The sequence below is a fragment of the Pseudonaja textilis genome, chromosome 3 (genome assembly GCF_049901715.1).
Source record: "Pseudonaja textilis isolate UNSWEBS1 chromosome 3, rPseTex1.2, whole genome shotgun sequence".
In the NCBI taxonomy this organism is placed as follows: Eukaryota; Metazoa; Chordata; class Lepidosauria; order Squamata; family Elapidae; genus Pseudonaja; species Pseudonaja textilis.
The window spans coordinates 50,677,042-50,693,420 of NC_141992.1; the positions used below are offsets into that span (position 1 = coordinate 50,677,042).

Here is a 16,379-nt window from a genome sequence, read left to right on the forward strand (position 1 = left end):
ATAAATGAATTATCTTACAATAATTCAAATAAAAGTCCTATGCATTATTAGGACTGGGTCCCATTAAATAATGAGGTTAAAGTTGGTTGTGAAACTTGCCTAAATTACTATCTAGTAAGAATATATTTAACAAAGTCTTTGATATTTATTTTTGGGAATTCTTCATTATTTGAAGCTACTCTCTTGCTATTTATCATAAAACACCTCAGGAATTCTCCTGATTATAGATGTTGGTTGTGGTTCAGAATTTCTATAATACTTCACTTGTTCTTCCTGCTATCATTTTGTTCCCCATTTTCATTCATGCAAATTCACAAAAATCATTGGCAGCATTTACATTCCAACAAATTTCTAAATTGACTCTAGTAAGAGCATTGAATCAAATGACAGAAGAATGCAATGTTCCCTGCCATTTTCTGTCTCTAAATTACATCCAGACAGGTTTATTTTAGTTATGATTATAGCTTGTGGGTATATGTTACATTGGTAAATCATAATAATTGAATTTTGGATCTATCCTGAAAAGCAAAACAAAACTGTATACACCATATAGTGGCTTATTTGCTTTAGCACAATATGGATGAAAAGCAAATTCATTTATGGCAATTTCCTTCTATGTCTCAATTCTTTTTATTTTTAAGATTATGGCCATCTGTGGAGTTTTTGTATGAATAAACAACATGTGTCCTTCAGACTTCGAGTTCATTTTGGCAAACCAGCTATAGTATTTGGACTGCATGTTATATATAATGTGCATAGGTTTACATCAGCTGAACAGACGAATACTAGCTCCCATGGGTCTGTGTGATAAGGCTGGTTATAGAAAGTGTACAATAAATATTGTACATGGCTGTATTGCTTGAAATGCTCTTTAAAAAGTAGTTTGCTAGGCACCTATTCTGTTATCTTTTGATATTGAGCAAAACTTTAAAACATCTTTTACATTTGTTGTATTTCTATTGCTATACTATTTTTTAAAATCAACTTCATCTCTTACCATTCTTGAATTTTCTTGATACCATTTTTATCTTCTGCTCTAATAGGCTGACAGCAAAATATAAGAAATTTTCCTTGATAAGATAGAGGAAAGTAGGTATGTAGCATCTTTAACAGGTGTCATGTAGTGTATTTGATTCTTCTGTGTCCACCCTGTGCTATCATACCCTTTCCAGTTGCCAGTATTATTTAAGAAAGACAAGTGTCTAATTTACTGATGATTGAGCAGATTCCAGAATACTCTATCAACTTACTTAGGCTCAAAGAATCAAGAATATCAACCTTGTCAAGCATCTTCACTATCTCTGTTCCACAATTCAACCAGACTGGCTACAGATTTCCTGCTTCATTATGGAGAAATTACCAGGCACTCACTGTAAACCAAATTGTCTGGGGTGGGCCAACTTAAGTCTGTCTCCCTCAAAGAGGTCAATAAAAGGCATTAGTCTAGTCTGCCAAGATAGTGATCTAGCCATGCAAAAAGGTTGCTATTAATGTTCTGCATTAATGATGAGAGCGAGGGAGGGTATGAGGGAAGCCTTAGCGCTTGGCAACCACAGTGCCCGACACAAGTGAAGTCGAGCTGGTCACGCCTACCCTGACCACACACACCCTGCCCCCCCCCCAGGTCAAACACAACCTTGATGCAGCCCTCAATGAAATTGAGTTTGATACCCCTGCCCCAAGACATGGGTAACCCCGGCACATAGTTGGGGTAATTGATTTAAGGTCGAGGATCTCAGGGGAAAAAACCAGCTGGGTAGCAAGGTATATGGTACACTAGGAAGAGGACCTCATACCCAGCTACTTGTGAATGAATGATGTCCTCTATGAAGTAGGTCATCATCAGATTCTTACAGATTATTAACACGAATCCTCTTTACCCTGGAATTGAGATTGGTATGCAACCAAATCCCCAATGAGGCAGACTTCCAGTTCCCCAGGACCAGTACATGTAGGAACAGGTTCCAAATATGCTTTTCAAAAGACAACTGGAGGGGCAAGCTGTGCTTGCATATGATTCAAGTGCTGGCCCACCTCTCACCAAATTGAGCTGCATGTGTGCATGCATGCCTGCCAGATGCTGACACTGCCCAGATCCCCTCCCTACACAGGCCACCAAGCCACACAGGTTGGGGACTGCTGTCCTAGTTCACCTGGGACTTTCTCTCTGCAGAAAGGAAATGAAGGCACAATTCCCAAACCTATTCCCAGTTTTTCTCAGTTAAAATATAGCTCATTCAATGAAGTACCTTTAGTATTGTATACAATATAAATATAGTAGGGTATTAAGGGCAATTAATTTTAAGAACTTTCTGCATAAACATATCCAAGTTCCAGACTTTTTAGTAATGTTTTTAAAAGCAAACAAATCTCTATAAGAATTACCCTCCTGGGCTGTGCTTCACTTTTTGTCTGGGTAGATGCCATCAGAGCTTGAATAATGATTGGTTCAAATCTAGTCACACCCCTGCTACTTGAGCAATGTGAGAATGTGTACCCGCACAGCGAGTCCTTTGTAAAGAAAATCTTTGAAGAAATCTTGGGAAGTATGTGAGAACAAAATGTAGGCCTCGACAGTCAATCCTCCTCCACAGAAAATAAATAAAAACTACTGCTTTGTTTCCACTTACTACCTATATCTTCGCCTAATATAAAGACAATGGATTATTATGGTTCATCACACAGCCAGGTGTATAAATTGGATTTTGGCATTTCAATCCATCCATCAAGTTCTTCCCAAGAATATGGAATAGGCAGATGTTGACATTTGATGGTGCTTGAGATGTTACAGGATGTAAGCTGTTCTGAGTAAAGCTGCCTTTTGCAGTTAACTGATTGTCAATGCAGATGGTGTTCAAATGGTGCTTCCGTTGTCCTGAGATTGCACCCAAAGCACCGATTATTATTACTACTAACTTTGTGTTTTTTCCTTCTCTCCATTCATTTTATTTCTATTTTCAAGATTTTGTATGTTGTTATCTTCTCCAGTTCCTTCTCTTCTCTTCTCCTGTCTCCAAGTACTGCCATATCCACTATCCAGACTTTTTCGTCTTTCCTATCGATAATTGTTAAGTCTGGGGTGTTATGTGGCAGGTGCCTGTCTGAATTCTAAAATCCCAGAACAATTTAGCTTCTTTATTTTCTATGACTTTCTCTATTTTATGGTCCTACTAGTTCTTGCTTGCAGACAAATTGCACCACCTGCTGCCCACTTATAGAAAACATAAACTAGTTCTCTGGTGTGAGTTTTTTTTCCAACCACAGGAAATTTTAATGGAACTTTTTAAGGGGATCAGTTTCCTTTTGAAGTGGAGGGCACTAGATAGGTCACTCTAGGGAGAAGTAAGACTCACTTATTAGTTCAAGACAGTTCTTCTAAGTCAGCTGTGACCTGGATCTGTGTGGCTGAGCTATCAGGTACTTTAGCCTTCAATGCTTCTGGTAAACTCAAGGTTGGTGTGAAATAAATCTGCTGCAAAGTATGCAGATCCACACAAGTATTTGTTCTCCAATGTGAATTGGATTACCATTCATGTTCTCAGCCAGCAACATAGTATCATAGATAGAAAAAGCACAAATATTTTCACATTCTTGACTCATACACTTCTAAGCTTACTGCAAATATTCCCTGTACGCTTATCCATAAAAATATTAAACAACACCACACATCCTTTTCTTACTTGCTAAGTATTCCATTTATCCTCATAAGTTCTGACTGCCTTTACTACATTTGTCCTTACCACATTTGGCAATCAAGCTCCAATTCGATATTCACATAAAACATTTTATATTTGAAAACTATTCATTTTATATGCTTTTCTAAATCAATACATGTACAATAACCATTCTTTTTGTCACCTTCATACTTTTCTCAAGGATCTACTGAAGTGCAAAACCTGTTCCATATACTGTACTATCTATCTACTGTAGCATAAAACCACATTGCACTTTCAAAATTCTGCATGGATTCACATTTCTTTGTCTGCTAAAAATCATTATTTCAGAAATAAGAAAAGTATTTTTATAGAAAAACTAATCATTTTGAGGGGAGTATGTTTTGCCCAAACAAATCCAGAGACCCAAGTACAGTAATTATGAAATTTATCTTTATTAAAGACACTTAGATTAACCCAATAAGACAATGAAGTAAAACAATGTGAAGCATTACTTGGTATATACATATATTGGTTCTGAACTTAGTATATATTATGGCCTCCCATGTTTCTGACAATCACCCTAATTTCATTGTTCTGAATAGGCAAAGGTATTGGATAGCTAACATATATGAATATATTAATTGCCCATTTTTTGTTATGCCAAGTATTGTGCAGGCCTGATGTTCATAATTGCATAAGAAATATTTTGATAGCTATCACTGAAGTCTCTTGGCACTTACACCAAGTCTAAACTTAGGAGGTTCAGTAATATATCTAGATGTTCTCCTTTGTCTCATTGACATCCTCCCTACACGTTTTCCTTCAAAAAGCAACATAATATACGTTATAATAAAACAAAGCCAAAAACAATCCACGGGAATCCTACTGGCCAATCCAAACCATTCTAAAGGACTGATGGAAAATGCATGTAGGTGTCCAGCGCGGCTAGTCAAGATTACAATGACTACGTTGGCTGCATCATAAAATATTATCCAAGCAAAGTATACATAAAGACCTATAGCTTTTCTCTTATAGATACAATATAAATAATAGAAACATACAGGATAAGTTATAAAAGCCAAAACTATCGCTGTATAATAGCAATATGGAATAATCCAGGTTAAGCCTTTCATTTTAATCTTTGCCAGTTTAATTAATGTAAGGCTTAGGTGTTGAAACTCAAAGATAAGATACATATTGGTCATTAAGATCATGTACACACCAGCAACAATTGATCCTGCTCTCGGTGTTATGCCACAGATGCCATCACCAAACAGGGGAATGATTGTGTCTGGAGTAATAATTGCCTGAAAAACAAAGAAAATAGGATCACTTCCACGTAATATGGAAAAAATGACCAGAGCTACATAAATCTGGGAGAAAAATTAAATATGTTAGAATAAAAGATAAAATGTGAGTTGCGTATTTATTTTATATACATTCTACTGTTCAATGTTTTCCCAAATTGATGACTTTCAACAGTACAATTTCTACCCTGTATGATAGCCAATATGATCCAATCTATTTGGAGACTGCTACTAGGGAATTATTTAATGAAGTGTTTTATCACACAAAGGTAGGTTTTCATTATGATCAATAAGCTACAATTGGTTGCCATATATTAAACCTAACAATGATGATTTAAAAACACCATGGGTTTCACAACCTTTTATCAAAACAAACTAATCATGTTATGGCTCAGCACAATATATGAATATGCTAGAATTTAAAATTGTAATCTTTACTTGTATCATTTTTTGACACAAATGAAGGTGAATGTACGTGTCCCAGGACAATGTTGTAGGATCCAATCTGGGTCAGATACCAGGCTCAGAGGGTTCATCTTCTGAGGTTTCGAACTTGTGTTGGAGATCATCTTCAGGGAAATTCTACCAGAGTGTGTTTTCACAATTTAAACAATTTTTCTCAATCATATGCCTTTAGATTTGAGACTTTAATGTCCAGAATTTCCAGCCAGTAATGTTTGGGAATACTGAAGTTACATTTTCAATAAAACTAGAAAGGCATCATGTTGGAGAAGGCTTGTGTAGCAGAAGGGCTGATACTATCATTGCCATTATAGTTGCGTCAGAGATTGTGCCCATGCCAGATATGAAATAGGAAGAAATCTCCACTAGTTGTCCTTAGAGATTCTCTGACGCTACCCCCTTTTGGTCCTGCTTTCCTGCATGATGCAGTTGTTGGTAGGCCTGTTAGATCAGCCCATTCCAGCTGATGAATCCAGCTGGATTCCAAAGGGAGGCTGGGATTTTCCCCAAGAATCTGGTGGGAAATTGAGCTGAAGCAACCTGGTATGGGCAAATGGAACAGGTTTCAACCTGATTGACCTTGTGTGGTGTCTCCCCCTGTGTTGATCCCAATGTGAACTTTATTTGAAGAGCTCTAAGAGATAAAGCAAAAGAAGAGATGTCTGGAGAGTCACGGTAGAAAGATGAAGAGTGAATCTGCCCAAGCAAAAGTAAAAACCCATATTATGGGTTACATTGTGCTAATAAGGGCAGTGTACAATTGCTATTTCTCCATGTTTTACATCTGTTGATAGCTGTCCAACAATCCTGTTTAAGGAGACTTGGTCTCTGCTGGGGAAGTATGGGTTTCAAGAACATCTGCAGGGATGCTGTGAAGAATATGCTGTAAAGAATTGCTATCTGCACATAGTTCCTACTTGTTCCTACTAGTTGCTATCTGCACATAGCCCTTAGTTCTACTCAGAGTCTGTGTGGATTTGCTGGGATTGGCCTGAATAAGTCCAGTTGAGATGCCTGAAGCAAAATCTTGTGGGATTGTCTAGAGGCAGAAGCTTCTAAAATATACAATTTCTTCTTATAAAATGCACACCTACAAGCATAGCACATACATTTAACCCATTTGCCCACAATCAGCAAATTTCATAAGTGCGTGAGGACAAAAAAAAACCAATTACACAAAGCATATTACTTCTGATATGCCTTGTTCAATATACTGTACATAATATTGAATTACTGTAACCTTACAGGACAAATAAAAAATATATTTTAGACATTTTTATTTGAGCAGAGCACATTACATTTCCTGAAATACAAACACATTTCCTCAAATTCAGAAATTACCAGGGGAGGAGGGGGAAAACCAAAGGCACAGTCTATACCATCTAGGTATGGTGGTTTATAGGATCGCAAGCTAATCTCTGGGACACTTTATCATATCAAACATAGGTCATTTGAAAATCTTCAATTTATAAAAATCCAATAATCCCCATGTTTGACAGTCATAGATTATAGGAGATATAGTTCCAAAATATCTGATACTCTAAATAGCTTGTCACTATCCTAAGTGATCTTCCCAGAACTTTATAAAAATCTGCCTTAAGGGAGATATAACATTTTTTAAAAAAATTTCAAATGGATGCATGACACCCCAAAAATTAAAATTTCAGTCTATACTTTGTTGTATTTGTTTTTGCAACCAATGGATAGGCACTCGAATTACAAACTGCATCAAAATCTCATAAAAGCTTTACTGTGACTCTCAATCATTCTTTTGACTTTTAAGAAGGAAGAAATCATTACAACTCATATCTTTAAAATGAATTGTGGAATATATATATTTTCAGACTGTGCTTTGCATCTAACAAACTGGCTTTAAAAAGTGTAAATGGGATCAAAATCACTAATATTTCTTACTGTGGTTCTCATTCTAAGATTATTCTTATTCAGATGTCCATTGGTCTCTTTGCATTCTACAGTTTTTACTAATTTATGTATATCTGCTTTCATTAATTTCTTGCAAAATTAAAATTGATTTCTTTCTCACCATGATCTGATTCTGTTATCAGAAAATCATTATTTATCAGGTCCTAAGCATTTCCTTTTTTGGATTACTTAACTGCTGGATTATAGAACCAGAACACCATCCTTATATTCTTTCTGTAAAGAAAGAGAAAAGTTATAAGTAAAAAAAAAATCACATGATCAGTTCTGGCACCTATTCATTGAGTGTGACATTATGTGACCAAAACTTGCAACTTCCTTCCTATTATTTTAAATTTACTCTGGGCTGCTTACGGTATAATAAACATTAAAAAAGCATTAATCATTGGATGTAAAATGACTGAGCAGAGTATACAAAGCAAAATCATTAACACAATATAGAGAAAAGGGAGCTGGATACACAAGAAGTGGGGAGGTGGGGATTAGCTTTTAATTAGTCAACCACCTGCAATATGAAACTCCCTCATTGGGACCCCAAGCCATTTGGCAGAACCAGGTGTGAAGGCTCTTATGGAAAGTCAGGAGGCTGGGAACCAATCTCACCTCAGGGGGTAAGATGTTCCAAAGGGTAGGAGCCATGGCCAAGAAGGCTCTTCTTCTGGACCCCACCAGTCAAAATTCCTTGATTGACAGGATCCACAGTATGCTCCCTCTACCAGCACAGAAGGGGTGGGCCAGTCCACTGGAGTGAGACAGTTCCTCAAGTAACCTGGACCCATGCCACGAAGGGCTTTATAAGTGATTATCAATACTTTGAATTGCATCCAAAGCAAACCGGCAACAAGTGCAGCTTGCAGAATAGTGGTGTGATATGAGCCACAATAGGGGCCCTAAAGACTGCCTGTGCCATCGCACCTTGCACCAGCTTACCTGAAGCCAGCAATGAAGGTCACAAATAGCAATCAAGTGACCCACAGGATGCTGCAACCTCATAATTGCATGCCAGTTGCCAAATTACAATTGTCTGACTGCAGGGATATTATGATGGTCACAATTCCAAAAATTGGTTTTAAGTCTCCACCATTGTTAACTTTGAACAGTCACTGTAGTTGCTAAGCGAGGACTATCTGTATATTTACAGCTTATTTGCACAACAAATTAAGAAGCATTTTATTTATTTGGGTTCATACACTGCTCTAAACTGCAAAAGACTCTGAGCAGATTATATCCCCTCTAACAGTAAGGTTCTAAATTATTTGAATAGCCTCAGTGTTCTCCCCAATCAAAACTTTAAACCAAGCAACCAAAAACCACTTTTTGAAAGAAGACAGTATAATACGCAGCTCGAAGTGGATCTGATTGATTGGAACAAAGACAGATAATACAAAACTGTAGTTCTATCACTTAATATGGAAAAACCTTTTGATAAAATTCTGACACAATATTATGCTAGATAAATTTTGATTTTCCAAAGGATTTCTAAAATAACTCCTGATTTGGGATATGGCCCCTAGATTGAAGATAAAACTCAGTTGTTGTTTTTCATATGCACAAGCAAGCTGGCAAGGCTATGGGCATGTGCTAAAGAGTACAAGATCTCTGGAATCTCATGCTCCTTAATGACCTCTTTGGGAGACAAATGATGAGGGCAACTTTGCTTTTGGGAAACTGACAGGGTCAGAAATGGCAGCCATGTGACCAAAGCTCACTGAGTTGCCATAATTGCAAGCAGGCACTCAAGCATTCAGATCACCAATACATGACCCTGGTGATGCTGCAATGGCCACAACTACATACCGTAGATTGATCATAAATCCCCATTGTTGAGCACCGCTGTGACTTTTAATGGTCACTGAACAAGCAGTCATAAGTTGAGGACTAGCTGTATACTATACCATCATGCATAACCTTTGATTTATTCCAAATTTTAGATGGTTTCACTTATCATATACTAGCTTAGTTTTTGGGGAGGAAAATAAGGAGAAAAAAATTCTGCCTACCAGCATCCATCGGTATTCATTTGGTTAGTGTCCTGTCAGTGTGTAAGAGAGTTGAGAGCTGTTTGGAAACTGAAACAGTATTTGCTGGGTGAGCAAGGAGACAACAAGGAGCCTGGGTATGACTTAGCTCAACTGTTCTGTACTAAAGCTACTTGGTGCTGTGAAACTAAAACTGAAATTCCTCTCCTCTGTTTATGTTTTGCATTTGGAACAGATTTCTTTTCAGGTGGGGAGGGGGAGTAGAACTCCTTAGCATCAGAACATGTTAATAATAATATACGAAATACTAATGCTGTGATGGTCATTTCAAAAAATCTTTCCTTAGTGAAGCCAAGTGGAACATACGTGCCAAATTTCAAGTATGTAGCCTTTACGGTTCTGGAGATTTTGTGATGATGAGTGATATTTTGCTTTTATATATATATATATTCTCTCCTTCCTGGGCTCTGTTTAGGGTTGAAATTATAAAAGATTAAATGTATCTCCTATCACCATTATATGAATTTAAAATATTATTTCTGGAAAATGTATTTATTAAATTTATATGCTGTCCATCTTGCCTAGATTTTGATGCTTCATCTTATCATTCTCTTGATGTTTTCTCTCCTTCTCTACTTTTTATAAATATTTGTGATCAATAATATCAATTTGATATGCAAACTTTAAAGACTGGGTTGAACAAGGAATTAGAGATCCCCATTTTCAGTAAACAACAGGAAAATGTATCACAACTGTATAAAAATGCTAATAGATCTTAGACTATTGAACAAAAAGAAATATTTAAAATTTATTACCTTTTAAATTTGTATAGAAAGGAATGAGTAAATCATTGGATTATAAATAAAGTGGGAATAATACTTCGTTGAAAACTTTTTTGTGATATCCTAAGATTGTCATGACCTAGGAAAAAGTTATATGGAATATTAACCTGACCTTGCGATAATATTTAATATTTTTGACTTTTATATTCTTTTGAACTACTGGTATGTACTTACTAGATTGCAGTGAATAGTGGATATGAAAATATATCCTCCATATCCTTTATATTAATAAGAGTCTAGCTCTACAACATTGGAAGACAAATGCATACCCTCAGTCACTCAGTGTATTGAATATCTAAGAGTAGCCGTAATTTATGAGGCCTGGACTTAGATTTATGGATTTACCAGATACCAACCTTCACTATCTATTATGGCCTTGGTCAACCACACACTTTTTTAGAAACTTAAAGGGATAAACCAGGATTTATTTATCACATGAATTATTTTATATACTTAGTATCATTATCACAAATTTCAGCATTGGGCTGCTGGTCAAGTATTATATTCTTGAGGATAAATCTTAAAATCCTAAGGGACTTAGATCAAGTAATCTCCAAGAATGGGAAACCAAACTTGGGAAATATGCAACTACGGCAAAATTAACAGTGTACATTCAGAAGTCTGATTACATTTAAGCAAAATTTTTCCCCTATTCAGGTGGCCCTTGACTTATAATCATTCATTTAGTGACCATTCAAAGGTACAATGGCACTGAAAAAAGTGACTTATACTCATCTGTTCTTACTTGCAGCATCCCCATTGTCAGATGATCAAAACTCAGGCACTTGGCAACTAGCATGTATTTATAATACTTGCACTGTCTGTAATTTTCCCAGCTGATTTCCAACAAGGAAAGTCAATAGATGTTCCAAAATTAATTTTCCAAAAGGCAAGTGGACTTTCTTGTTTTTTTTCTTTGACAATATTTTGCTTCGCATCCAAGAAACTTTCTCTTCAGAAAGTGTGGAACGGCTTCAAAGAAAAAAACAAAAAGTCCACTTGCCTTTTGGAAAAGCACCTTTGAGACAACCATGACCTGGATGATTGAGAATTTCCATAGACAAAGTTAATCAGGGAAGCCAGATTTGCTAACGACCAAATGATTAACTTTAACAACTGCAGTGATTCATTTAAAACTGTAGCAAGAAAGGCCATAAAAGGGAGCAAAACTCACTTAACAACTGTCTTTTGGGCTCAAATGTGGTTGTATGTCAAGGACTACCTTTATACGATATGTCATACAACAAGGCAAACACAAGACACTTCACATATGGTTCTTAAGGGGGGTAATAACTGACGTTAAGAAACTAATTGGAAATAATTTCAATCTTCAGAAAGGTGTTGTAATCATCAGCAGGTTACTGCTATATTATTTGTGTTACCATTTCAGTGAAACAATTTTCAGCCACTAATCCATTCTTGCAAACTGCTGGTCACGGGACATCAAGCAGACTCTGGCTAACTCTTGATGCAAATATGGATACTCTGATAAATGCTGGCTTCCATTTTCGATGACTGATTTTGAAAAAAAAAAAATAAGCAGATTCAGGCCTTGTTAATATTTGAATGGGAGACTACCAGAAATTTTAGAGTTAATAGATCATACTAAGTTTAAAAAAAACCCAGAAAAAGGCAATGGGAAACCTCTGCTGTATTCATATGTTAAAAAAAGCATATGTCTATATACATATAGTCCTCAACTAACAACTATTCATTTAGTGACTGAAGTTATAATGGCACTGAAAAAAGTGACTTGCTTGGCAACTGGCATGTACTTACATCGGTTGCAGTGTTCTGGGATCATGTAATCACCCTTTGCAGCCTTCTGACATGCAAATACAATGGGGAAAGCCAGATTCACTTAACAACTGTGTTACTAACTTAACAACTGCAGTAATTCACTTAATAATTATGGTAAGAAGTCATAAAATGGGGCAAACTCAGTTAACAACTGTTTTGCTTAGCAATGGAAATTTTGGGGTCAATTGTGGTTTTAAGTTGAGGACTATGATTACTCTAGTTACAAGAACAGGAAGTTTCCTTTTTACAAGGGACCAGTGCCAGTTTGGTATACAGGTACTCCTTAAGATCAGTTGCTTGGCAACCATTCAAAATTATGAAAAAACTATTTATAACCCAGATTCAAAGTTCCAATGGCCACCAATCTCAGCAGACACAACTGGCCTGCATTCATGGCCTTTTGCAACACCCCAGTCACATACTGTAACTACAATTTATGATATCTCAGCCGGAAAACGGTGTTTACTTCTGGTTTCCTGCAAAACAATGCCCCATTAAGCGGGTTTGCTTTAATGACCACCACAAAAATAGTGGTTAATTCAGGCATGGTCACTGGCAACCCACATAATAGTCATGATTTACAAGCAAACTTGCATGCTCAATCAGATATGTAGTCGAAGATTACCCATAGTGGTTAAGGCATCAAACTTGGGAGCCCTCAATTCTAACTCTGCTTTATGCACGAAACCAATTAGGTGATCTTGAACCAGTCACTTTCCCTCAGCCCTAGGAAGGAGGCAATGACAAACCACTTCTGAAAAAATATCTTGCCAAGAAAACTGCAGGGCGTCTCCAGAAATTGAATATAATTGAATAGGGAAAAAATATCTATCCATCCATATATTAAAACGTGAATTACTGGAAAGTTTCTACCTGATTTTGTATTTATATTTTTATTTAACTTGCTGAACTGTTTATCTTTAGGTTTCAAAGCGCCAGGGGAAGAAGGTCCATTTCAAACTTTATGTACGTTGAAATGCGACTATATGGCCAAATAACCGGCGCTTTTTCGTTTTTTCTTTTAAAAAAACCTCAAGCACTTCCTGAATACTCAAACCGGTATCTTCTTGGAGCGACTTTCCGTGGACCTGTTTTATACACAACTCTTCCCTTCCCGCGCCTGGTTTTGACAGTTAAACCGCCTTTCCCGCTTCCCCTTCGCTAGAGCGCATGTGACTCGCCCCCAGTCTCTCTCCATGAGCCCCCCCCCCCTTATCGCTTGTGATCTCTTGTCCCGCCTCTCATTCTCTGGCAGGTTTCTGATTCCTCCGGTTTGGGTTTCTCTTTTTCCCTTCGTGCTTCACGTGGCTCTACAGATGGGACTCAGGATTGGTCAAGCTTTGGGGATTATCCGTCCAACAGCCAATGGGTGCATTCTACCCGCCCGAATCCAAGATGGCGGCTCTGGGGACTGGCAAGGGGACCCCGGGAAGGAGGAGGTGAAACGGTCTCGGCCGGAGGATTCGGGCCCCATCGCTCCGGGTTGTCCCCTCTCGCTACCGGGCCAGCGAGGGTCTCGGCCTCTGCCCGAGGCATGGCTGCGGAAAGCAACAAGCAGTTCTGGAAACGGAGCGCGAAGCTACCGGGCAGGTGAGCAAAGGAGGCTCCGTCCTGGCATCGATGCCGACCGATCCGTTTGTTCCCCGGGGAGGAGGCGAGGTTGACTTAGCGAAGCCGGCTTGGCTCCTAGTTTTTGTCGCCCTTCGTTTCTCGGAAGTGCGGTGAAGGGTCCAGCCTCGCTGCTCTTGAAACGAATAGTTGCTTCAGCCGGTCGCCCCTGTGGATGGAGAAGGCATCGGAGAAGAGGGAAGTGGGAGAACCCTGGAGGTGGTCTGGAGCAGGGGAATCCCTCTTGCCTGGCATCGAGAGCAAGAGCCGGGTCTTTCCAGCCGTGGGGCTGCCTCGCTTCATCGGCAGCATCCCGCAGTCCTGCCCTTCTTTTGCCACTCGGGAGACGTGACGCGCCCGGTCTTTTAAATCAAAAGTGATGGAGCAACTAATTTGAGCGGTTCTCAGGTTCCAAACCCGCCTCCGGGAATCCGATGCCCTGGTCACCTCTGCCTTGCGGGCCGCGTTGGTGGTTAGGGAGTCAGTCGAGGCAGCGCTTTAGACAGGTGCAGAGCGTGCCGCTTTCCCCGAGAAAGTGAAAAGCCGCCCGCGTCTTCATTGGTGTGTAGGCTGATCGGTTTGCATCTGTATGCAATGCTTACTAGGCCAATGCTTTTTGCGGGAGAGTTCAGGTTAAAGTTGAAATAAAAACCCGAATTAATCAACCATGCTTAAACCGAACGAATGTGTTCGGTCGGCTGTAGAGCAATGGTGGGAAAACTTTTCCCTATCATCAGCCCAGAAAGTCGTCCGGAGAACTTCCACGACATAAGGCTGGAGCAGAAGACACGAATTGTCAACTTTCTTAGGAATGTTATTCCATTTTTAAAGATGCAACTAGCCTCTGTTGTAACCCCTCACCCATAAAACTTAAGCGGGAAGCTCTAATATTTGAATCATAAGGAATTAAGAGGAATATTTGTCCCCTTATTTCTCTTTCTCCTCTCATAAGCCCTATGTAAGGGGTGCTAAACAAATATACTGTGCTTTTCTTTTATCTTCTTCAAACCAATGTCTTTCTAGCAGAGTTTGGGCTCTTGTTAAAATGTACGCATACAGAAACTTTCAACGGTTTTCACATATAAGATCATATTCTTGAGCATCTTTTTGATAACTTCCTCTTTTACTACTTTGGGTGTAGAGGAACTTGAGCATCAGCAGTGGAATATTTTCCAATATTTCAAAAATTTGAAATATCCCAATATTTTCTCCTTAATTATATTATTTAGATTGTGAGATTTGATTAGATTACTCCCTTTCAGTAATTAAATAGGAGAAAACTGCACTTTTTTTTTTGCACTCTTAAAGGAATTAAGAAACAATGAATTGACAAAATCAGAAATAAATATGCCACTGAGAAAAGTGTAGGGAAACTAAGAAGCAGCCTTCATGGATAGCATAGACTGGTCCTCTAATCTCATCTTGATCATGTAACTAACTACCACTGTAAGGTGTCTGGAATGCTTTGCTAGCTTTAAATTCTTCCTAAGTAGGTAATTTTTGTTTTTATCTTTATTTCTCTGGCTATAAGAATTGGACAATTCAGAGGTCTAGGAACATTGCAGATCAATGTTGTATAATATGTGTGTTTGAAAAGAAACAATATTTTTGTAAGTGCAGTAGTAGCGTTTTGTTTTTGGCTGTCTTATCATACTGCCACATACTGCCACATCCTGCTTGCATATAATTCTGCCTTTCTGTGAAACAGCTTTCATCTATAGTTGTTTGAAACAGTAAAGTTGACTCAACCAGCTAAACTGGTTTGAGGAAGGCAAATGAGCCAACTTGAACCTGAGCCAACGAGTAAATATAAACTTCTTCCATTTTTGATGTGAGTTCTTTGCAACATCATCAATGCTGTGATATCTCACACCAGCAGAAGGGAGTGCAAGGTTTCCCCTTTATTATTTTATGAAGCCTTGAAGTTTGATAATTTTTATCAGATAATAGTTGGTTTCTACAGGATTTCCAAACAGGGCTATCTTACTCCTCCTAGAGTTGTGCAATATAAATATGCATAAATTGTTTATAATAAACATAGTTTGCAATTTTGTATACATGTTATGTATAGGGTAGAAAAAAATGAGCATATGATTTGTTCCCCATCAGGCAGTTAGTTCTAGACTAAGCAGGAAAATAAATCACTTGGCATACATAGAGCTCTGTCAGCTGGCTTCTGTTAAATCTGCTAAAAGGGATAGAAGAGATATTTTGATTTGGGCTAAAATGTTGTGGAAACTAGCAAAAAGCTGCTTCTTAAAATGGGAAATCGCTTCCACATGACTTCTTGGCACCAAGTAAAGGAGAAGTATTTACAATGGGTTGTCAATTCTGTTCCTGCTTTTCTTTTAGCTTACTGAATTGGTCCTTAAAATTCTGCATAGTTTTGTCATTATACTCCTCTGTTTCAGTGTGTTATGCTCTAGATAAATTACATTCATGATACTCAATTGTATATCTCTGGCCTTATCTATCCAAGTGAAACTGTCAAAAGTCTCTGGAAAGTGTTGAGGATCTGGATGGGGAAACAGGTTGTGCCTGAATCCTTCCATGGCAGAATGATTCTGGATTCTGGATGTGAATGTTTCCATCTTTCATTCTAAACTGGGTTGGCACTACCTCGTTTAGACTTGATGTGCAACCTGGAGGCCTCAAACTCTTGCCCTAAGAGCAAGTAGCAGCAGTAGCCCAGAGGGCTTTTGCACAGCTATGTCTTTTGCACCAGTTGGATTCATTCCAGGAATGCTCACTCACACTTTAGTCCCCTCCCAATTGGACTACTGC

The 16,379-nt window shown here is 38.2% G+C and overlaps 2 protein-coding genes across 3 annotated transcripts in view; one reads left to right on the forward strand and one right to left on the reverse strand.

Moving 5' to 3' along the window:
• Nucleotides 1-4,134: 4,134 nt before the first annotated feature.
• Nucleotides 4,135-16,379, reverse strand: part of TMEM217 (transmembrane protein 217) — a 29,708-nt gene continuing 17,463 nt past the window's right edge. The window contains exons 1-3 of one of the 2 annotated variants that reach the window (XM_026716903.2): nt 11,570-13,175; nt 7,470-7,582; nt 4,135-4,963 (exon numbers count right to left, since the gene is read on the reverse strand). In XM_026716903.2, coding sequence (XP_026572688.1) covers nt 4,373-4,963; nt 7,470-7,472 — 594 coding nt within the window. In that variant the 5' untranslated portion in view covers nt 7,473-7,582; nt 11,570-13,175 and the 3' untranslated portion in view covers nt 4,135-4,372. Of the gene's footprint in view, nt 4,964-7,469; nt 7,583-11,569; nt 13,176-16,379 lie in introns of those variants that run through there. The other variant, XM_087929648.1, reaches the window with a different exon arrangement.
• The window catches only part of TBC1D22B (TBC1 domain family member 22B), a 39,188-nt gene continuing 36,071 nt past the window's right edge, over nt 13,263-16,379 (forward strand). The window contains exon 1 of the mRNA XM_026718128.2: nt 13,263-13,577. Within this exon, the coding sequence (XP_026573913.1) occupies nt 13,522-13,577 (56 nt within the window). The 5' untranslated portion in view covers nt 13,263-13,521. The remainder of the gene's footprint in view (nt 13,578-16,379) is intronic.